The 24,292-nt window shown below is 40.9% G+C and overlaps 1 protein-coding gene and 1 long non-coding RNA gene across 2 annotated transcripts in view; both read right to left on the reverse strand.

Annotated features, from left to right (window-relative positions):
* The window catches only part of SHCBP1 (SHC binding and spindle associated 1), a 35,246-nt gene extending 24,317 nt beyond the window's left edge, over positions 1-10,929 (reverse strand). Inside the window, exons 1-5 of the mRNA XM_036905716.2 lie at positions 10,801-10,929; positions 8,473-8,640; positions 8,184-8,299; positions 6,545-6,753; positions 1,351-1,443 (exon numbers count right to left, since the gene is read on the reverse strand). Coding sequence (XP_036761611.2) covers positions 1,351-1,443; positions 6,545-6,753; positions 8,184-8,299; positions 8,473-8,640; positions 10,801-10,909 — 695 coding nt within the window. The 5' untranslated portion in view covers positions 10,910-10,929. The remainder of the gene's footprint in view (positions 1-1,350; positions 1,444-6,544; positions 6,754-8,183; positions 8,300-8,472; positions 8,641-10,800) is intronic.
* A 9,162-nt stretch (positions 10,930-20,091) lies between these two features.
* Positions 20,092-23,320, reverse strand: LOC130681048 (uncharacterized). Its single transcript, XR_008994091.1, has 3 exons — positions 23,229-23,320; positions 21,199-21,233; positions 20,092-20,112 (listed from the first exon to the last, which is right to left on the reverse strand). It is a non-coding gene; the product is annotated as an uncharacterized LOC130681048 (long non-coding RNA).
* Between the last annotated feature and the right edge of the window lie 972 nt (positions 23,321-24,292).

Below are 24,292 nucleotides of genomic sequence, written 5' to 3' on the forward strand. Positions count from 1 at the left end.
GTGGAAGGGTGGGTGGGGAGGGAGGGAGATGGGGATTGAGGGGTATTATGTTTAGTGCACATGGTGTGAAGGGTCACAGGGAAAACAGTGTAGTACAGAGAGGACAAATAGTGACTCTGTGGCATCTTACTACACTGATGGACAGTGACTGCAATTGGGTATGGGTGGGGATTTGATAATATGGGTAAATGTAGTAACCATATTGTTTTTTCATGTGAAACCCTCATAAAAGTGTATATCAAGACCACCTTAATAAGAAATTTAAAATATATATATATGTATATTTGTGCATTTAGTATTAAAGCACTTTTGTGAAGCAAAAAAAACAAAAATTATGGGAAATTAGGAAATGCTCAATAGAAAAATTGGAAAGGCTAAATAGAAATCACAGCAAATATATAAAGAGCTGAAATCAAACATACATAGTTCTAAATCAGGTAGAACCATTAACCAGACTTTTCACGTTTTTCTATTATTTACTATTTTACCAAGAGAAATTTACTTAATCAAATTGGATTCCACAAAAATGTAAAGGCTTTACCTTACATAACCAAATAATCTTTCTGTATGAAGGAAAAAAATTACCACTACAGTTGGTCTGGGAGTGCAAGTTCTAATTTTATTCTTACTGCAGTGCTGCCTTTCCAACTACCACTCCGGAATTCAAAAAAGTTACCTGGTCTTAGAGTACCATCTAGTGGAAGGCTAAATCTCACATTTAACAAAGTTGGTGCAGAACAATTATTTGGGTGTGTGGTTAATTTGGGATATTCTTATAATGGGAAGGTTTTTCCCTACCAAATGTGATAAGTTAGAAGGCAAATGTGTTTAGATATTTTATAATTTTGTATTCACCACCAATATTAACTATTTAGTATTTTCATCTATTTGTCCAATAAGATTTAAGGGAAACTTGACAAAACATCTCGAGTTCAGCCAAAACACTAGTTTAGCCTAGTGGGTTTCACTGTAGAACTTAGAATATAAGTCATACATCTTTAAAAGCACCCTTCAAAAAAAATTAAAGTAAAAAGAGTCTCTATAATTCAATTAATTTCACTGTTTTTCAATCATCTTTGAATTTAACAAAGAGTTTTAAAACATTAGGTCAATTGAGTTTTACTCAGATTTAAAAAATAGTGAGCTGTTAACTTAGATGTTCTTAATTAAACTCTCTACTTTTAGACTGTTCTTAAATACCAAAGTTCTCCGCACTAGAATAAGCTTCATTTAATAACTTGTCAGTGGGTTATACTATTTGTACATCAGTTTATTTCAGTTTGTGGGCCAAAAATTAAACAAAGCATAGCTATTTTTCCAACATGTACAAGGCCACTAATAAATACTTACAATCTCAATCGAGGTTCAACACATCTGACAAAATAATCATACTCGTCCTCCTCTTCTTCATCCCAATTCCTCCATATGTTTTGGTAGAAAAACCTGGAAAGGAAATTACTATCATTCAAATTCAGTCGGCTCTAAATGTTAGGGTTTTGTAGGGCTAAGAGCTGAAGAGCAACTCAAAACAAGTCTAGCAACTATGAAAGAAGATGCTGCATCTTTTCTATATTTGATAGTCATGCATCACACAAGAACTTCTTGATTGGCTAAAGTTTTTATACAACGCTGGTTCCATTAGAATCTTTTTATCAGAACTATTCATTGACCATCTGTACCTAGATGCATGGCAGTGCCATTTTTAAAGACAGAAAACACCGGGAAAGAAACAGGTTTGGGTTGAACATAAAGAGATCTGTTTTCACCATAGTCAGGTTGAAATGCCTATCTAGCCTCCAGCTGGATGAAGAGTGCAGATGAATTTATAAGCCCAGAGCTCAAGGCAAAGGTCAGGACCAGAGACGTAAATCTGGGAGTTGTCAGCATGTTGATGGCATTAAAGCAATAGATGAGATCATCTAGGGACATAATATAAAGCAGTAGTTCTCAATCCTGGCTGCACATTACAGTTCCCTGGGAAGCTTTTAAAAATTGATTCCCATCCCTACTCCAGGCCAATGAGTCAGAATCTCTTAGGGTGCCCCCCTGTGGGAGGGAGCAGGGAGCAGGGTCCATACTTTTTAAGGCTCCCCAAGCAATTTAACAAAAATTTTTAATGGGAAATTTCAAACATATACAAAAGCAAATCGTTTCATGAACACCAGGTATTCATTATCCAGCTTTAACAATTATCAACTCATAGACAAACTTATTTCATCTCTGCCCAGTCCAGGTCTCTCTCCCTCCCCCTAGCATCCCCAAAATGGATTATTTTAAAGCATATGTTAGACAGGTCATATCACTCACAATTTTTTAGTATGTATGTATCTCTAAAATAAATCTTTATGCCAAAATTAAGTTTTTATTCCTTAATTCCAGTCATTATTTAATTTTCTGAGCCTTTTCTTGTTGTCTCTGTTTTTTCAGTTGGTTTGCTCAGATCAGGATCCAGACAAGGGTCAGTCAGCCATTGCACTTAACTATATCATTTTTATTCTATAGACTATCCCTCACTCTTTCTCCTTGCAATTTATTTAATAGTTTCCCACACTCTGAATTTTATTGATTGCATCCCCAAGGGGTCATTTAGCATGCTCCATTTCCTTTATTTCTAGTAAACTGATAGTAAGATCTAGAGACTTGATAAGCTTTAGGAAAGATTTTTTGACAAGATATAATGTAGTTCCATCAGAAAGCACATGATACCTGGTCATCTCTTTTAATGAGGTTAAGAATGATCAATGAATTCAGCTGTTATCAGCTTGATCCATCTTCTACAACGTTCCCCATCAGGTTTTCATTAACAACTGTACCAGCCATTATGATCATTGCCTAGAACATTCATTTTATTTCTGGTTGCAAAATACTGATATTCTGATTCTATCATTCTTTCTTCTTGTACTAGTTGGTATACTCCCATAAAGAAAATTCCCAAGTGACTCTAATGTGCTTCCAAGGCCGATTAGAGAAGAGAAAATAGCCTAGGACTAGGCCCTGGGAAACTCCAACATTCTCAAGTTGAATCGTAAGAGGAAGAGCTGGCCACAGTCACTAAGAACACAAGCCAGTGACACACTGCCAGAATGGCACTGTCCAGAAGCTAGGAGGTGTGAATTAAGAAGATGGAAATGATCAAGTAACTAGAAACTAGAATGTGACCAAGAAGTCAAGCAAGATGAGATTAGAGAAGTGATGACTGGATATAAGAACAGAGGACTCCAGTGACCTTAAGCACAGTTTCAGTGGTGCTGTAGAGACAGAGGTGTTACTGGACCTCCAGAAGTACAGGCTCTGACTCTATCTGTCAAGAAGTCATGCTATGAAAAGGAGCAGTGAAATGCAGCCATGTCTTAACTCTTCTATACTGGATGTTAGAATCTTCACCCTCTAAATTCTACCTTTAAAAAGAAAAAAAAAAGTTAACCTCAGCATGTCTTCACTCAATCAAAAGAAAAACCTCTGCTAGCTCCTTGCTGCCCTTTGAATAAAGTCCAAATTCCTAAAGTGATATTATGCGGCCTCTAGAACTTCTCTCTTGGCTCAGACCCCTGCACACAAACTCCCAGTTTCTCAAGCTCTTTCAAACCACCATGTGATATGCCCATCAGGCTGCCGAAAGTGCCTTCTACCTTCCCCACCTGGTAAGCTTCATGACTCAGCTCCACTATCATCTTCACCAGTACCATACAGGGCATTCACATATAATTCACACGTGTACCTCCTCCCATCTTTATTCTCTCAAGACAGAAACTTGGGAGTCAAACTTGACTCCTCCCATATCCGTTCACACCTCCTCATCCGCGATAGCCACGCTGCCCACAGGACCTAGCCATCCGACTCCCTCAGTAGGCCCCCACCTGTGCTCTCCACACCCTGCTCTCGTCTACTCTCCCACCTCTTACCTGGTCTCACTATTCCATCCCCTCATTCACTTTCCAAACAGCAGCCAGAATGAAACTTTTAAAACACAAGTTCATTATATTCAACCTTGAATAAAAACCCTTCAGTGGCTTCCCACTGCTCTTACAGACAAAAATGATTGCTTGGCTGACAAAGCCCTGCATCTTCTGCCCAACAAGCTCTCCACTGGTTTCCTAAGTCTCTCCCATTACTGTCTGTGTTCCAGCCACACTGGCCTTTCAGCTCCTTAAACTCACTGAGCTCCTGAAGCTGTTCCCTGCAATCCCTGCCCCCAAATCCCTTCCACCTAGCCAGTCCTCTGAAGGACAAAGTTGCCCAAGTCCAACTGCCATTTCCTCAGGAACAAACCATGTAACAGCAACCTGGCCTAGTCCTTAGAACACTCTGTAACTGCTCCCAGCACTCGCTGCCATTTCCAACCACGTGCATCTCTCACTGTGATTCCTTCATCAGGGTCCTCTCCCACCTTTACACTGACTGCTCCCTGGTGATGGTGACTGTGCCTGTTTCATGTACCAGTCAAATCGCACCCTCAACTCAGGACCCAGCACTCAAATATTTATTGACTAAATAAACAAATGAAACCCTCATAATTTGACCTTTCCTGGGCACTGACCAGAGCCTGAGCCCTCGAAATGAAGAATAAATTTAGCCACGCTCTCCTTCAAACAGTACCATTACTAATTCCAGATACTTGTCTTTCCTAACAACTTTTATATCCACAATTCCTAATTTCCTAAATTCATCAGTGATCCCTTTACCTTCAAATGCTTCAAATGACAGAATTTTTAAGTGAGAGAAACATAAGGGAGCTATTTTGGTTCTGGACAGAAGCCAGTTCTTTAGATTTATATTGCTTGGCCTAATATTGAACATCTAGGGTTAAATGTTCTTGCATATAATTAGAAATTTTCCGATCAACAGAGGTGAGGCTTAGAACCTCATCCCCCGTTCTGAGAGAAATCTTCTGCATACGTGGATGTTCTATTGCCCTTGTCTAGCTTGCATTAACACATAGTCTACAGGCACACACCTGATCATCTACATTTGCTCTCTTACAGCACTAAACTATGTTTTCTACCTTTATCTTGTATCTACCTACCACTTCAGCATTTTATTAAAAATAATAATAATAAAGAGAGAAATGTGGTATCCACATATAAATCAGGTTTAAAAATCAAATGAATATTCATATTTGAACTGATTGTGTATAGTTCATAATGCATGAACAAAACCGAAAGCTTCTGTGATGACTGCCCTTGTACTGTTCACTATGTAACTTATTCATTATGTAAGAATTTGTTCTCCATGTAAGAACTTGTTTGTTATGCCTCAGAAGATTGGAGACTGACGAAAATTAGGCTTGGGGTGGATTAATGATTGTGCATTGATCATTGACTCCCCTATACAGAATTTTATTGTTGTTAACAACCATTTGATCAATAAATATGAGAGATGCCCTCACAAAAAAAAAAAAAAAAAAGGACAGACTTCCAATGGTAAAATAAATAAGTAACCGGGATGTAATGTATAGCATAAGGAATATAGTCAAGATATTGTAACAGCTTGGTAGGGTGATAGCTGGAACCTAGAATTATGTATATAAATGTTTTATCACTGTGTTGTACACTCGAAACTAATGTAATGTAATACTGTGCGTCAACTACCCTTCAATAAAAAATAATTATCTAAAAAAAAAAAGAAATTTTCCAAAAGATGTAAGAAGGGCCCAAGACACTCTGCTTCTTTGTATTCAAATTAAGCTGGGCAAAACCAGGTTAACTCACTAATAGTACAGAAACTGGATTGTATTTTTTAAACTACAAAACACCAAGCAATATTACTAACATGACTATTATATTATCCAATCTTCCAGTTCCTGAAAGAATATAATTCTATTTTTAAATAGCCAAAAATAAGCATTTCTTAGTGAATATACTTATACCCAGAAGATGCAAAAGAACTCTTTGTATCAGGAACTATCTGACAAAAGATTTATCTGAAAAACTGAAAAAACATACCTATTAATCCAGTTATGGGTTTTCCTTCTCACTAAAGTGACAAGGAGTACACTTGTGCAAGTGGAAATCAACCATGCCAGAAAAGGTTGAAAGGCAAGAATACATTTCTTAAGCGTCCTGGAAGTGGCCCGAAAAAATGTCATCTTTGGTCAGACACATCCTTGAAAACAATGTGTCAGTCTTATCAGTGCACAGGCCATGGTATACTACTTTCTTTCCTTTTGTTTTATGTTCAAGTATATTAACCATAGCCTTAGCATCCAAAACTTTTAAGACAGTTTCTAAATATACACAAACTAAATTAAGAGTCCCCAATCTTTTGGTAACATTTGGAGACACTGAGTCAAAGCTATACAGGAATTCTTTGTACTTTTTTTTTCATCTTTTCTGTAAGTCTAAAATGATCTCAAACTGAAAACCTTTAAATAATTTTTAGAATATTTTTCATTTAAAAAAGATTCCCCTGTCTTTGAATGTTTTATAATACTGCAATCACCAAGTTTACAGATTGAGTTTTAAATCTGGGATAATACAGACCAGAATTACAGCATTTCATCCAGAGTTTCTGGCCATGAGTTCATTTTTATCAACTCTGTTCCTACCTGACATGCTCAATTGCAAGTGCTGTCTGGTCAAATACTCCAGAATGATCAAACACCACCCACAGCTCCTGCAGAGGCAATCGATGTTCCTTCAGACTGAGGAGCTCTCTCATACACTCCAAGGTAAAAGTGCTCACTTGAGATTCACAGAGGTACGGGTCAGCAAGCCTTACCACTGCCTTCAGGGCTGCAAAGTCCACATCTGTGACCTGAAATTTAAAATAATATGACTTCACACACAAAAATAAAAATTAAGACACACGTATAAAACACTACCTATAGCCTGATGTTTTTAAAACATAAAATGGGAGCAGGGAGCCTTCTTCCACAACATAAAAGATGAGCAAGAATGGACTGGCTCTTAACCACACGGAGCTTACACTGTAATCAGAGAGACAGATAAACAAAATGGTGACAAATACATGACAGAGGATAACTAGCAGGGGAAGTGGTTGCGTTTTGCTGGGATGGTCAGGGGAGGTAAATTTGGGCCGTAATGGAAAGGGCAAAAAGGAAGCGGCCACATGAAACGCAGGAAGGTGCAAAGGGCCTTGTGGCAGAGACAGGACTGGCAGCTGGGGAAGCAGAAAGACAGCATTTCTTGCTGGAAACAAAGGAAGGAATAGATGGCGTGTCAGGTTGTGGGGGGCAGCAGGAGGTGAGATGAGAGGGTCAGGGAGACCAGGACATGAGGGGGATCAGAGGAGATTGGATTTTATGTCTTCTCCAGCACCATAAGAAGTCATGAAGCCAACACCAGGCCTTTGGTAAAGGTACTGCATTAGAGGTTTTAAACAGAGAAATAGCATATTCTTCCTTTAAAACAATGCCTTTGACTACTTTTAGAGAATTGACAGAAGGAGGGAGGACACGGATGATAATGACACTCTCATAACCAAATGAATAAGCCTGAACCGCAGCCAGAGATATAAGCACAATCCAAAATTTAAAAATCTCAAGGAACAGCTGCAACCACTGCCTCACACATAATCACTACAGTACGTGATGTCACTTTCTAAAGGGGCTGCAGCCATGCTTGTCACACTCCCTGGTTTAACATTTTAGTTTAACAGGGTTTTTTTGTGGTCCAGTTAACAAACACTGAGAAAAATTCACAGCTGTAATTAGAGTGCAAATTTAATGGAAAGGCCTACTCAGTTGAAAAATAAGATTGTTTTTACTTTCTGCAATGGGACACATTACCAAGAGATAAACCACATACCTACAAATTTGTTAGGCAAAAAAATAGGCCAGTTTGTAAATGCCTGTTTGGTTTAAGATACTTAATAGGCTACAACTAGGAAGGTAAAAAATTAAATGAAACTCTGCTGACTTCATAATTAGGCCTCTTTACTTTTTAAATGGTCTCAAATACCTACTGCACTTCATAGGTTTATAATCCATTTCCTCTTATCAAAGAACACAGAAACTTAAACCACCTCTATCCCCTGGTAGGTCCTCCTTAGCTGCCCTTAAAATTTACAGAACACTTCATACACCATGACAATTAGATGTAAAAAACATGCTATTTTCAATCAGCTCATAAACTTTAATTAAAAATAAGCACTTTGGCTGTAACAGTCTAAAGAAAAGTGCTTTTAGCTAGAGACAAATGTCTTAACAACAGAATTAAATTTACCTCAACCAGCACCTTGAACACATTAGTGTGCCAGACTGCCCGCCATCCAGATGGTTCAAGGACCTTCTCCAAGAACTCAGCTGTGAATTCTCTTACCTCAGAGGCCTTGCAGTCCGCTACAAACAAATTAAACACAGTCAGAATTGAGACTGCATAAAGCAGAGAGAAGTTAATAGATCCACTTAAATGCACTCTCTCAGAACCAACAACTGGCAGTCTGAGGGATGGAGACAGACAATCGACTCGTCAACTTAAAAGATTAAAGAAGCAAAAAAGAGAACCTACTCACCTAAAATGTAATCCTGGTAGGCTTTGAATCGTTCATAGAACAAAAGTTGACTTGTTTGGAACATTTCTGGGAAATGAGTTTTTCCTTCTGGCACAAAACTTTGTAAACTAGAACCTGGCGTATCCTGATTGCTACAGTCACTGCAGGAATCTTCATCTTGGAACAAAACTAAAAGAACAACAAAAATAAGCAGGCTAAACCATCCCAGATGCTGCTGGTACTTATAAACTGCTTCTATTTGTATATCCTTGCTTAGAAATTCCAAACAAAATATAAACAGGGATTGGGTATGATGCTTTACCTACCTCTGTCATTGTCAGAAGAAACCAGTTTCCCAAACTTTAAAATATCACAAAACCCAAATTCTACTTCAAAACAATAAGGGCCTAAAATCTCATAGGTTAGGTTTCTGTAGTTCTGTATTTTCAGGGAGGTAGAGGAAGAGGGTTATTTTTTAATTCAGTGGAAATCTCCCAAGTTACCTCTTTCAAAGGACGCAGCTGTGTATTCTTACTATAGCTAGCAAAACATAATGTTCATCTATCTTAGTCATTTTCTCCTCCAAAACAATACCGTAAAGCTGCATTAAAATAAAAAACTGATTTCCTCTACTCTCTCTCAAATGACTTGAAGCCTGCTTTTATTTTCTAAAATATCAGTCTTTCAATGGCCCCTCAATAAACAGGGATGGAATTCTTAATAATGCATAAGTTTTACTTCACTAAAGCTACTAGGTTCCTCCTCACTAATTTCAATGACTATGTCTAAGGGAAAGATTAGAAAAGGCTAATCACATTAGATTTGGGCTGTATGTAATTATGTTTCATAAGGCGGGATTCGGCCAGCGGCATATCTAATCCTGTGTGATATAATGTTCTTAGTGGACAGACTCTGCTAAATAAACAATACTGAGGGTGGCATTTACTTTCCAAAGGTGGCTTCATGGAGGATATCTGAGGCTGCCATTAGCGGCAGTCTTTGTCTCCCCCACCTCATATATTTTGCTCCCTCGATTTCTTTGCTCCTCTTAAGGCTGCCAAAATTACTTGAACCCATGGAGGGCCAGCATGTACTCAAAGATCTGCTGTTCATAAGCACAATGCACAATGAGTCTCAGAGGACACCAATACCTTATGAGCTATGTGACAATCCCTCTTTGCCTCAGCTTCCTCACCTACAAAGATAAGAGGAAAATAGTATGCCTACTTCAACTGCATTAAGATACCTAAATAATTTGTTGATCACTTACAACAGTACCCATCACATACTATACACAAATGTTTGTTAAAGAAATAATGCCTTCACATCCATTAGGATGGCTAATATCAAAAAAACAGGAAAAACTATCAAGAAAGCAAGTATTGGTGAGGATGCGGAGAAGCAGGAACACTTGTGCATTGTCAGGGGTCATATAAAATGGTACAGCCACTGTGGAAAACTGTATGGTGATCCCTCAACAACTCAAAACTAGAATTGCCATATGACCCAGCAATCCCACTTCTGAGTATAGACCCAAAAGAATTGAAAGCAGGGTTTCCAAAAGACAAATGCACACTTACATTCATAGCAGCATTATTCACAACAGCTGAAACATGGAAGCAACCCAAGTGCCTATCGATGAATGGATGAATGAAAAAACAAAATGTGGTATATATATATACAATGCAATGTTATTCAGCCTTAAGGAAGGAAATTCTGTAATAAGCTGCAATAGGGATGAACCTTAAGGACATTACGCTAAGTGAAATAAACGAGTCACAAAAAGACAAATGCAGTATGATCCCACTGATGTGAGGTATTTAATAATAGTTAAAATCATAAAGACACAAAGTAGAAAGAAGAATGGACAGTTAGTGTTTAATAGGTATGGAGTCTCAGTGTACAAGATGAAAAGAATTATAGGGATGGATGCTGGTGATGGCTGCACAACATTGTGAATATAACCACTAACCTGCACACTTAAGAAGGTTAAGATGTTAAATTTTATGTTATGTGTATTTTAGCACAATTTTTAAAAAGAAAAAAAAAGACCGCGGAATCCACCCCCCACCCCCTCCAGACATCCAGGGTCCCAACCAACTCCCTCCAGTCTGGAGGAAGCTGAGGCCAGTCCCAGCCCAGGCGGGCAGAAGGGGAGTTGCCCGAGGCACCTCCAGACCTGGACATCCTAAGAGCGAGTTAGGGGCCTTGCTCCGCCACCCCCGCTGCCCAGCAGGGTCCGGAAGGCCTAAGACCCAGGCGCCCTCGAAGGGTCCCGGATCCCGAAGCCCGCGCGGACAAGGTCTGCGGCTGCAGGCGGTTCCTCGGCCCGGCGTGGCGGGTGCTCACCTTTCTCTAGGGACGCCAGCTCATCCTCGACAGCCCAGCTGGTGCGCTTGGGCTCCGGCGCCATCGCCTCGCACCCCAGCCAGCCACCAGCCGGCGACCCGTCAGCCATTTCAAATTTACGCGGGCCCCGCCGAGTCCAGTAATGCAATGACGCAGGCGCTTCTGACTGGATACTGCAATGAGGCTCTTGGGCCAATTAAAGGAAAGTTTGCGGGGCCCCTGGGTGTTTCCCCACGAGCCCCGCCCTCTCCAGCCTCCGCCTACGCGCGCCAAACGGACCGCCGTTGTCCTTGAAACTTGTTCACTGGAACGAACTTGGACAAAGTTGAATTGGGACATGATTTGGAATGATTTTTGAAAAACCAATAAGCCTTGCCCGAAAATGGAGTATAGTGGAAAAGGCACTGGATTGAGAATCGAAAAACAGTATTCAGACTGTTTCTGCCATTGCTAGTGGTAATTACCTTGGGCAAATCCCCTATCAGATCATCTTCAGTTGTAATGGTATATTGGCCTGTGGCTCCTCACCTTTCCCCACTAACATTCAGCCTCAATCTCTCCCCCTTCCTTCGTTCTCTCTCTCTCGTTTTCAATTACTACTATACACAGGCGCCCGCGATATTTTCAAAGAATGTCAAATTAAATTTAGTAAGTGAAAGTATGTTTTACCCATATTTATTAATAGGACAGCTATAATCCCCAATAATATCAGCTAACATTTATTGTGTACTGTGTGCGAAATACCCTCCTGCATGCTTTACCTGCAATATCATTTTTTTCCAGTTTCATTGAAAAATAATTGATGTCATAACTGTATGAGTTTAAGGCATACAGCATGATGGCTTGATTTACATATATTGTGAAGTGACTACACAATATAGGTAATAGTTTCAGTTAACATCCATCTTCTCCTACAGATACAAAAAAAGAAAAGATGAAAGGAAAAAATATTTTTTCTTCTTGTGATGAGAACTCCCAGGATTTACTCTTAACTTTCCTACATATCTTAGAGCAGTGTTAGCCATAGTCATCATGTTGTACATTACACACCTGCATTATCTTATTCAACCTTCAAAAAACATTCTATTGTTATCAAATCCAAGCTCAAGCCAATAAGTCAAGAGACAAGATGCTGGGGCAAGGAAAAGCAACTTTATTCAAAAAAACCAGCAAACAGAGAAGGTGGTGGACTAGTGTCCTTAAGAACTATTCTAACTCAGGATTGATTTCGAGCTTTTCTTCTAGGGATGAAGGAAGCAGAAGGGGGAGCAGGAGAGAGCTGAGGGTAGGAGGTGACAGACAGCTACAGACATCTGGGCACCAGTGAGGGTCCTTGTTCGGTTAGTTGACTTATAGACATAAGTCTGTTCACAATGTTCCTATAAATCTTTGACAAGGCAATTGTTTTTATTTTATACCTATTTACCTATCTCCTTGGTGAGGAGATAAGTTTTGGGTAAAAGGAGTAACTGCAAAAATGAGTTGTAAGCAAAATTCCTCTGATGATTAACATGTCTACATGCAGGGCCAAGCAGAAACTATTTAACCCAAAGGTTAGGACATGAAGGAGATAGATACAATATGGAGATAGAGATGCCACACTTTCTTTCACCCAGTTAACACTGTGAGACAAGATATGATTCCCATTTTACAGATGAGGAAATGGAGTCAGCAAAGAGTTAAGTAACTTGCCCGATTTAGCCCCACACAGTCAGGATTACAGAGCAGCCGCCCTTTAACGTTTCAGCCAGGTCATGACCAGTCAAGGCTGAGACGGGCCAGCAATAGCAGAGACTGCCAGAACACCTGCTGAATGAATTCCACACCAGACCAAGAACCTAGTCATAACAGTTAGGCTGTGTAGGCTTAACCCAGGGAAAAATTTCCACTTCCTGCCTTGGGTTAAAGGCAAATGCCTTACAGCTGAAAGGAAATGCAGCTGGGAGGGGCGACTGTGGAAAGCTGCACTTAATTCAGCTAGCTGTTCCAGATTCTTTGACTTGTGTGTAGAGCCTCTGACCTTATATGCTCACTGAGCAAATATATATTGAGCACCACGAGGTGAAAACACAAAACAATAAAATTGAAACATCCAGCCTTGAGGACTAAGCAAACTTTCTCATAATTGTCACTTTAACCCTCACAGCCACAAACCCCACAAGTGGCAGGATTTCTCCTGACCCATCTCTCTCAGCACCAGAGACAACATGGCTCTCTTCTTGTTCAAGTACCAAATATTTTATCAACCATCAAGATATTACCCACACCAGTGCTTCTGGAAAATCTTAGAAAGGAACAGGAGGCCACAAAGTCAGAGATAAAATACCTATGCTGCTGCAAAGGCCATTAATGACAAATAATTTATTATACTGTGTTCATTTTCAAACATATGTCAATGCTATTCATTGCTTGGATCATATCAAAAGCTTTTAGAGTTTTAATCTGAGCAGAGACCTTTAAGGAGCACACAGGTCTTGGGAATTTGTTTTACCTGCTCCCCTTCCCCTTATCCTAAGGAAAGGGTTTTTTTCCTTCTTCCTTTTCAGTTCCTCCATCTGTGAACCATCACAGACCTTCTATCTGTCCTAAGGTGGGGTGGCACCCATTATTCCTGGGGTTTTTCATATCTTCACTTTCTTAACTTTATACTCTCTCTACACAGAGGTTCAAAACTGCCCTCTCCAAAAAACTTCCCAAAATATTTTTAAAAGATAATACAATAAAACTGGAAACTTTTACTGACACATTTATCGAGACAAGAGAGTCCAAGCTTACATAGCATCTGGGGGTTATATACAATAGTTGGCTGAAGTGTTTATTTTTTATTGGCTCCTAGTTGAGGCACAACTCGGGTTATCCTATCATCTTAAGGGTATCTAAAAGTTAAATACTTAGTGATAAATGTGTCGGTAAAAGAAAGTACATGTGTCAGCACAACTTGTCTCTCCTTGTCTGGCACAGACATCCTGCTTCCGAGGCCCTTGTTCTACTCTGTCTACCATGATCCCTCCTGTCTCACTGATAGGGAAAAATTTACAAGGACACCAGTCTAGTCCAGGTGGCTCCCTTCTGCTTCTCTAGTTAGCAAAGACAGCAGAAATTCCCATTTTCCTCCTCCCCTTCACTTCCCACTCTGCCAGGCACTCACTCCCTAAACTTACTCCCCCTTGCTTGTTTGCTTGCTTGCTTGCTGTGCATGTAGAAACGTTGCAGGTAAGGAAACAGAAAGATATATTACTTTCCTTGCCTTTGTTTGGGGCTCAGACCTTGGGAGATTACTCCCCTCCGAGCCCACTGGTATAAAAATAAAACCTCAACATTCCAAGAGCTCTGAGTGCCACTTGTTTCTTTTGTCAGCAATCCAGTCCAGGTTTTTCAGGGACCAGGAGCTTGTTAGAAATGCAGACTCTCTTCCCAACTGCAGATGTGCTGACTGAAATCTGTGTTTCAACAAGGTGTCCAGTTCATGTCTGATACACAGGCCTTCAGAACTGATTTCTCTTCTGAGGCCAGGTGGGTTCTCATCTTCTTGCTGGAAAACTTGACCTGGAATTCTTGCCCACAATTCATATTCACTGTGCTGCTAGCCGAACCCAAGTGTAGCCTGTCCTCTAGCTTATATACCTCTCCTCTCATCCCACCCTCACTTCCACAGCCCCTTGTGGCCACCCCCATCTCCCACTCAGGCTTTCAAGATGACATCTGGAAAGTTACTCTATCTGACAAGATTTCACCCACTGTCTCACCTGCTTCCAGAATCAATGCTCCCCTCTTGCTGCTCCTAGGACAGGGGTCTGAAATGTAAATGACAAAATGGTTCAAAGAGAAGTAGGCTCTGGTGCAAGCCCCATGGGAAGCAGTGAGTATGGACCCAGTGTTACCACACCAGTTTTCCAAGAGAAGCCAGAAACCCAGATTTTTATAAATATTCCATAGTGGAAGGATGGCAACTAAATTTCAAAATTCTAAATGCTATGCCAGCCAAATAAAACATATCTGTAGACCACTTGCAACTTCAGAGACCTAGTGTACTTTCAACATTTCATCAGAGGCTCTGGGTTCTTTGAAGGCAAGTACCTTGTCACACTCATCTTTGTATTGCTGGCACCTACTGCTAAACTTCACTTAGTAAAGGTACAAACTAAATTAATACTGCTCCTTTCATATATAATGTGTTTTTAAAAAGAGAGAGACAAAAAACCCAAAATGGCGTTACTTGTGCCAAATCCATATCACCGAACCAAGACAATATAATACCTGACCTAACTGCAGTTTCAACCTCTCCAAGAATGTAATCTTAAACCAGTAAGTCCAGAATTTCCTGGTCAGCACTAGTGATGTAATCCACCTGATAGGCCTCTTCCATCCCCCCAAAATGATAAGGTACTCTTTCCTTGACCCCATCTCCTTCTGACTATAAAAGTCTCCCATTTTACTTATCTCTTCAGAGCTCCTATCTGCTAGATGCTGCCCAATGCATGAATCACTGAATAAAGCCAACAAAATCTTTAAAGTTCACTCAGTTGAATTTTGCTTTTTAGCAAATGTACTATTACAATGCCACTAGCCAAAGGCTCATATTTAGAGTCAAGTGGCTAGGGGTCTGGGTCATTTCTGCAGCTGCTTCCCAGAGGCCTCCCAGAACCACTGATTCATCATTTGATGCTATTACTAAGTCAGGGTCAGTGAAGGCTGCCTGTGTTTGGGTCTCTCTGCCCCCAAACCAGCTCACTAGCTTCTCCAAAGACAGAAACAATCTCTAAGGTAGAGATTCATCATACAGCTAAGGACTCTGACCCCCTTGGAGGCAGTCTCAGGATAGTCCCACTATGCCGCTGTAGAACGTGACTGCCCATCCATATGAGTCTCTGAAAGCAGACATGGACCAGGACAGACAGCACAAATTCTGAACATCAGAGAAAAGTCAGGAGAGCCCCAGATCTTGGAAGGAGTCCCACTGGAGTCTGCTCTTGTAGGGAGCACTATGTGTGTCCAGGGTAGGCAGGTAGCTCATGATGCCCACTCTACTGAAGGGAGATAAGAGATGATCTCTGCTACTCTGATTTGAGAGTCTGGGGCTCCCATTAACAAATACAAAACAAAGAACAAAAGCCAGGCTTAAATTTCATCTTACATTTTCCACCAGAGGGCAGCTTAAGCATTCAAAAGAAAATAAGTCTGCAGCACTTGGTAAAACATTGGAGAGTCCTTTCTTCAAGTTTCCTCTTGAGCTTCCAGGCCCTGTGCAGGACTTTGGGGCTGAAAAGGGAACAAACCAGCCTCACTCTTGCCTGCGTGAGCTCACTGCCTGAGGGAGAGACCTATTCAAGTCAGAGCCTGGACTAATCACCATCAAGGAAAGAGAATCCCAGGTGCAAGATGGGGCCCCTCTTGGCATCCGAAGCTATGGGCAGACCTCACTGAGGAGAGAATGTTGGGCTAAATCAGGATGAGACAGCAGCAGGCACTGGTTGGAGGTGGCAAGGGGTTTGGGAGAAAGGAGGGCATGCCAAGTTGGAGAGTGAAGTGATCAAAAAGAGGAGAGCCCTAATTCTAGAAGCCCTGAGGCAGGAGAGAGTTTGGTGTGTTCTAGAAACAGAAAAGAGTCTTTGAGACTTCAGCAGAAGGTGAAGCTGCTGAAGTAACAAGGCCTCAAGGGCCATCCTCCATAGAAAGTTTGGATTTTATTCAATGCATAATAGATTGCTACTGATAAGCTTCAAGGAAGAAGAGGTGATTTCACTGCTCCTGCAGAAGCATTCTGAATGCTATGTGGAAAAATGCATTGCAAAGGGGCTTTGGCATTTGGGTGTGAGACCGGGACCATAGATGTAGTCAGAATAGGGTGAGAGCCTCTGGAGGGGGCAGAGCAGAATATTTGCAGTCAGAGCAATGTAACTACATGCAAGGAAACCCCTCCCCCACCGACTAAAACTCTGTGTTAAACATTGAGCTCTAGAATCATTCTTCAGTGACATCAGTTAATGTTCCCCAGATAAAGGAGAGTAGCACATGTTTTATTATGCTAATCATTTGTAACCATATGTAAGATTCACTTTAGCATGCTAAAAGGCCCAGGCCTATGTGCTGTCTTTCCTCCTTCAGATCTGATGAGGTGATTTTGCAAACTGAGCAACTAACTTAGCATGCGGACCCAACTGTAGATGACATGGTAAAAGGCAGGAAGAATTCCATCTTAAAGATAAAATTGCATTTTAACACCCAGGAAGTTCAAGAGGCAAGATTCTTTAGCAAGTAGACAATACCTTGGCCCACCTTGGGGGCTGGGCAGGCAGCCTTTTGATGTGCTCCCAGACCAAGGCGCCAGTGTCCCAGAGAGAAATCAAGGCAGGAAATTCCTTACAGTTAAGTTAATTTTTAATATTCAGGGATCACTTAACAAGTCCCCACCCCTAAGTTTTTTCATGTTCTCGAAAAATTCTCAACTGCCTATAAAACCCCCTAGACAACGCACCATTATGGACTCTCTTGTCCCCTCCTGGCGTGAGCCGGGAGCTCTGTCCTTTCACTTTATCTCTAAATAAAAGCCTGTACCTCACTCTCCTACCTTGACTGTTTGTGAAGCTCATTCTTCAACTCCGCAAACAAGAACCCCGGCATCATCTTCATCTGCCTCCTACCCACACAGATTATATAAAAGTGATAGGAACAACCAATACTTGCACAGTGCTCTCCAATTTACAAAAGTGATTTCATTTGCTCCCTAACCTCTGCCTCATTTCTTTTTCCTTTCCCAACTTTACTATGAGATGTTTGCCTACAGTAAATTTGTTCAGTGGGTTCTCGAGAGTCACCCAGAGTCAGAGGGATTAATAAATGCGGACATCTGGATTCTAATCAAAGTCTGCTGGGCTTCCAGTTCAGGACTCTTTTAGTTTTCACTTTGACCATATGGCTGAAATATATTTTGCTTGATATATGTAGATAAGCATAAATATATTTATACATACATTTTTAATTTTTATTATTTATTTAGTTGTATTTGTCTAACATAACAGTAAAATTGATACCCATAACTCATCTTCAAAACCCTGCAGAGAGCAGGTCAGGCATTTAATTCTCCATATGTCTGGACATATGTAGTCTAGGGAACCAGTCCAGGATAAAATTGAAAATTCTTAAGAAGGTACAGTGTAGACAAGAGCTAGTGCTGCCCACCCACCTTCTCACTGCAACCCTTGGACACCCCCATCCTGCACAGCCCAGTGGTTATGCTTATATTAGCTGACTCTAAGAATACAGGTCAGTACATCTGCTTCCAGCTATTGATGCCGGGGTTCTTGTTTGCGGAGCCGAAGAATGAGCTTCACAAACAGTCAAGGTAGGAGAGCGAGGTACAGGCTTTTATTTAGAGATAAAGTGAAAAGACAGAGCTCCCGGCTCACGCCAGGAGGGGACAAGAGAGTCCATAATGGTGCGTTGTCTAGGGGGTTTTATAGGCAGTTGAGAATTTTTCGAGAACATGAAAAAACTTAGGGGTGGGGACTTGTTAAGTGATCCCTGAATATTAAAAATTAACTTAACTGTAAGGAATTTCCTGCCTTGATTTCTCTCTGGGACACTGGCGCCTTGGTCTGGGAGCACATCAAAAGGCTGCCTGCCCAGCCCCCAAGGTGGGCCAAGGTATTGTCTACTTGCTAAAGAATCTTGCCTCTTGAACTTCCTGGGTGTTAAAATGCAATTTTATCTTTAAGATGGAATTCTTCCTGCCTTTTACCATGTCATCTACAGTTGGGTCCGCATGCTAAGTTAGTTGCTCAGTTTGCAAAATCACCTCATCAGATCTGAAGGAGGAAAGACAGCACATAGGCCTGGGCCTTTTAGCATGCTAAAGTGAATCTTACACATGGTTACAAATGATTAGCATATTAAAACATGTGCTACTCTTCTTTTGTTGTGCCCAAAGTCGCCAATCCCAGAAGACCACCAAGGAGTCAACACCAATGCAAAAGCAAAGAGCCTTTATTCAAGCTAGCTCAAGCTCAATCTCTCGTCTACACCAATGCAGTGGCAAGATGCCAGAGAAAGAGAGCGAGTTTCAATACCACAAAGGTTTTATGGGGTTCTAGGGCAGTTGGTGGGGTGATGGTCATGGCTCTGGCTGATTGGCTGGATCTAGGGGTAGTTGGTGGGGTGATAGGTCGTGGCTCTGGTCAATTGGCAGGGTCTAAGGGTGGTGGGTGAGCTCTTTGCTGACTGGAGAGGAGAGAGACCAAGCTCCGATTGGGTGAAATAGGATCCAGGTCCTGATTGGCTGAGGTAGGATCCGGGTCTCAATTGGCTGAAATAGAATCTGGGAGCTTGCCCTTTCATTCCCCCCTTTCTCTGGATCCTAAGAAGAGACCCAATCATGGGTCTAATCAGGTTTTGCAGTTGTAAGGAGATAAAGGCTGATAATATTTTCTTAGCACCATTAGCTGGAAAAGTTATCAGTTTATTGAGGATACATGGTCTAAAGGTAACAAGATTACTAGGGGCTTGTATTGAGCACAGAGGGCTGTCAGTTGGATGGCCCCCACGTGGTCTCTGAGAATCTGAACCAGCCTGTTGATGATACAGGGCCCAAGGGTTAGTAAAAGGAGTAGGATGAAAGGGGTCCTTGAATATTAAAGATAATTTCTTGCCTTGATTTCTCTCTGGGACACTGGCACCTTGGTTCGGGCACACATCAAAAGACTGCGTGCCCAGCCTCTAAGGTGGGCTGAGATATTGTATATTTGCTAAAGAAACCTGCTTTTTACTATGCTGTCTACAGCTGGGTCTGCATGCTAAGTCAATTGCTCAGCTTGCAAAATTACCTAGTCAGATCTGAAGGAGGGAAGATAGCACATAGGCCTGGGCCTTTTAGTATGCTAAAGTGAATCTTATACACAATTACAAATGGTTAGCATAATAAAACATGTGCTACTCTTCTTTATCTGGGGAACATTAACTGATGTCACTGAAGAATGATTCTAGAGCTTAATGTTCAACATAGTTTTAGTAGGGGGGTGGGTTCCAGCATGTAGTTTCATTGCTCTGATTGCAAATATCCTGCCTTGCTTTCTTCAGAGGCTCTCACTTTATTCTGTCTAAGCCTATGGTCGCTGTCTCATTCTCCCCTCTACAGATAGAGACTCTAGCTGCTGCTAGGGAAAAGGGGCAATGACCACTCTGGCTGCTTCGTGCTGAGAAGGGGGCGCAGTAAAGGGTGCAGCTAGCACTCTATCACTGGTCAGTTGAGAGGGCTTTGAAAGGTTGGCGCTTCTATTCTGGGTTTCATTTCTATTACTATTTGCAGTTTTGTGGCTTCTAGGCAAGATAAAACAAATTGTGTTATTAGGTTAAGTAGCAACATCTGGAGTTGGATTTTCTATTCTGGAAGGACAAACTTGACGAGATTAAGAATGCATGGCTGAATATGAGAACTAGAAATATGAAGACTCTAATTGAGGATCATAGTCAGGTATTATGGGGAAACTAGAATTCTGGATATTAGGATTTAGTATAGATAAGACAGCATTATTGAAACAACACTTTTCTCTAAAATCACCTTTATTTTTATTAGAATTAGCCAGATTAAGAAAACAATTAAGAGTTGGCTTGATTATTCGCATAAGTGCAGCAAGAAGAGCAATTGATTACATAGGCTCTTTTAAACGTGCTTTGCTGGAACTTTTTGTAAGGAACTTCAGATTGAACTTTTAAAGGCCTCTTGAGGCCAGACAGCCAAGCCAGACTTGCCATCAGGTTTTGCCTGCAGTATCTGTAGATTTGGGTGAATTCCTCTCTTCTTGAGGTTCCTGCACCTGCCAGGAAGTGACCTTCCTTACTCATCTGGTAAGGCTGCTGGGAACTCTGTAAGCAAGGTACCAGGCCAGTTCTTCTAAGGGGCTTTGTTAGCTTTATAAAGTCAACCTTAGTTCCTTAAAGCTGTCCATATCTGAGTTTATGCACGTGTCTCTCAGGTATGACATTCCAGTCAAAGCCTTGGTAGTATAACCAGTGTTTTTAAATGGTCCTCTTACAAGGAATGCAGGTTCTTATTGAACTTATGCAAATAAAAACATACTGCCATGAAACATAAAAATACTGAAAGCTTTTAAATTCTTGAGGGGTCAGGTAGAGAGAAAGATAAATGTTTCAATTCTGCTTATAAAGGTATTGTCATTCATGAAACTGTTGTCAGCTTAAGAGAAAAAAAGCTTTAAACACTTTATGAGCAACATTTGAAACAAAAAGCTACAAGATCATCTCTCTTAGTTTACTTAATCCTATGTAAGCAATACTTGTTCTGCTGAAATATAGTTCTTTACTAGCTTAGGAGTAATAAAACAGTGGCTATAAATGACAAAAGACTTACAAATGACAATGGTTAAAGATCTGATGAGAGATTACTGCAAGGCAGTTGACTTAAGGAAATTCGGATATTTCTGTGACAAAAAAACATTCAGTAACAAAGTTTAGCAACATTCTCTTTGACAGTGCTTTCCTGGTAAATATATATATATATATATATCAGATAAATAAGCCAAATTAGTCAAATACTTTCTCCAATGAGAAAAAAAAGAATTCCTCTGACATGTTCCAGGGTCCCTCTGGAAGATATCAGAATTAACTAGAAGTAAAAGTACCTTTTTGAATTTGATTTTTTTTTTGGCACTTGCTTAAATAGGATTATAGGTTGCCATGAAGCAATACTTATCCATTTAACCAGAATGACAACAAAAAACCTCAAAGGCAAATAAAGAAGGTTACACAGTTGTTAGCAAACTTTAGCTTTTAGTCTTTTTAATATTAAGATGTCATTTTCTTAAATACTCAGACAACTCATTGAGACTTTAAGCATGAGAAACTTCTTTGATAAAACAATTAGAAAGCCTTTTGCAATCTTTCAACATTAAGAGCAGACTAACAGTTTAAGAAAACTTTGTCTTTTTAACTGAAAACAAAATTCTAATTTTGCTGTGTACTTGATACCGAGATTCATTTGCTTTAATTTTATATAGCATGACTATATTAAATTCTTCAAAAGCTTTCTACAAATTTCTTCTTATATTTAGATTTCTCTTTCTAAATAAACAGCTGTACTTTACAATAAAGTTGCTTTCTTTTATCAAAAGACACGTTCTTTAGCATGCAAAAATGTTTTCCTTATTACTTTAAGTAGTTTTAATTAGAACTTAAAACCATTAGGTACCTTAATTTCTAGTAAACACTGAGAAGCAGGCTATTGTAAACTGTTACACTAGCATTTAGATTGGCAAATTTATGAACATTTTATAATTTCTGTAACTATGAGCTTTACAGCACAATCTCTCACTAAACATGAAGTATATCAACTTAGCAAAACTTTAAGATTTTAGGTTACTACAAAGATTCTCAGGCTGCAGGTAGGTATACACACTATAACACACAATTAAAGAGGTGTTCACTTGCCACACTCATTTAGTTCACTCATTCCTAACAACTATGCTAGATTACTTACAAGACCTTTACTGAATATCAGACAAAGCCAAGCCTTTAAGCATTTTATTCTTAAAAGATTTAGCAGATAACATCAACTTAAATGACCTTAGGTAAACTTAGGCAGCTGATATCTACAAGGACATGCCCGCCTCAGGCAAACCCAAATTAGCATTAATGCTTAACAATTTTTTAATCAGATTTTCTGGAAGTTTTAGAATGCCCAATTTTCACAAGCGCTTGTCTTTAAATCAATTTCATTAATACCATCCAGAGGTAGAAAGATATTTTCATTTACACACTTAGACACACAAACATACAGACTGAGACATAATGATAAGGTTCCCTCTGGCAGCCATCCGACATTGAAAACTGGCTACTCGCTAGAACAAAAAGTCTGCCACCGACCCTTCTGGACTTCCACACTGAGGTTGTAAGAGTGGTTGGATTAAATGTTCCCTCTGGCAGCCAGCCAACGTTAAAGGACGGCCACTTGGAGGTGCAGAAAACACGAAATTTTCCCTGACGTCCGTGCTCAGAGTGTGAGCTCTCTCCCTAACTTCTGAGAAAAATGGTCTGTCATGAGAGACAAGGGGGTCATCTGCATCTGTCCCATTTCTTCTATCAATAAGATGAAGACAAACATGACAAACAGCAAACAGGCGCCTACAGAGAAGAATCTGCCGCGACCGCGGAGGCAAAACTGAAAGTAAGTTGAGGGCCTGTTGGACTGCAGCGGCAGCTGACTTTCCTCACAGATGAGGACCTCATCCTCCAGATGGGGGCAAGGGACATCTCCCAAGACCCCCGGTCGACGACCTGCCAGTGCGTCCGCCTAAGTCAATGCCGACCCTGATACAGATTGGAGCTCCTACAGGCTTATACAGGCTTCAGGCTTGTGCGCGAACAAAGACAGTGAGAAACAGACGGACAAAGACAGACAGATAACTGAGAGCACTCACCAGCTGGCACAGGGCCCTCCAGGTCGGGAGTCCTGGGGGTCTCTGGGATCCCAGATGAGCCCCCAAATGTTGTGCCCAAAGTCGCGAATCCCAGAAGACCACCAAGGAGCCAACACCGATGCAAAAGCAAAGAGCCTTTATTCAAGCTAGCTCGAGCTCAATCTCTCATCTACACCAACGCAGTGGCAAGATGCCAGAGAAAGAGAGCGAGTTTCAATACCACAAAGGTTTTATGGGGTTCTAGGGCAGTTGGTGGGGTGATGGTTGTGGCTCTGGCTGATTGGCTGGATCTAGGGGTAGTTGGTGGGGTGATAGGTCATGGCTCTGGTCAATTGGCAGGGTCTAAGGGTGGTGGGTGAGCTCTTTGCTGACTGGAGAGGAGAGAGACCAAGCTCTGATTGGGTGAAATAGGATCCAGGTCCTGATTGGCTGAGGTAGGATCTGGGTCCCAATTGGCTGAAATAGAATCTGGGAGCTTGCCCTTTCACTTTATCTGGGGAACATTAACTGATGTCCCTGAAGAATGATTCTAGAGCTCAATGTTTAACAGAGAGTTTTAGTCGGGGGCGGGTGGGGGTTTTCCTTGCATGTAGTTACATTGCTCTGACTGCAAATATTCTGCCCTGCCCCCTCTGGAGGCTTTCACTCTATTCTGACTACATCTGTGGTTCCTGTCTCACTATGATGAGTAATTGGGACTAAATTTACTTCTCACTATAAACAACTAGAAAACTACACAAAATATAGGAAACAATAGTTCTCAAACAACAGATGTTACAGGACTGTGATCCTTGTGATCACCCTGGCTTTCTGCCTGAAGAGAGCTTCCAGAGTGTAGAGCAGGGGAGGGGGATTCAAACAGAGCCTGGCATCTCACTAAGTTGAAGAAACAGAGGTGGCTGGAATTTTGAGAAAGGAGGACCAGGAGAAAGAGCTGATCAGGAAAAGAGTTCAAGAAATCTGTTTAGGGTTTCCCTCTAGTCTATCCTGAATGCTGAGCCACAGTGTGGAGCTCCATGAGGCTAGGCCAAGAAGCCTTAAGTTAAATAAGTAGTACAACACAC

This window comes from Manis pentadactyla, chromosome 15 (assembly GCF_030020395.1).
Source record: "Manis pentadactyla isolate mManPen7 chromosome 15, mManPen7.hap1, whole genome shotgun sequence".
Lineage (NCBI taxonomy): Eukaryota > Metazoa > Chordata > Mammalia > Pholidota > Manidae > Manis > Manis pentadactyla.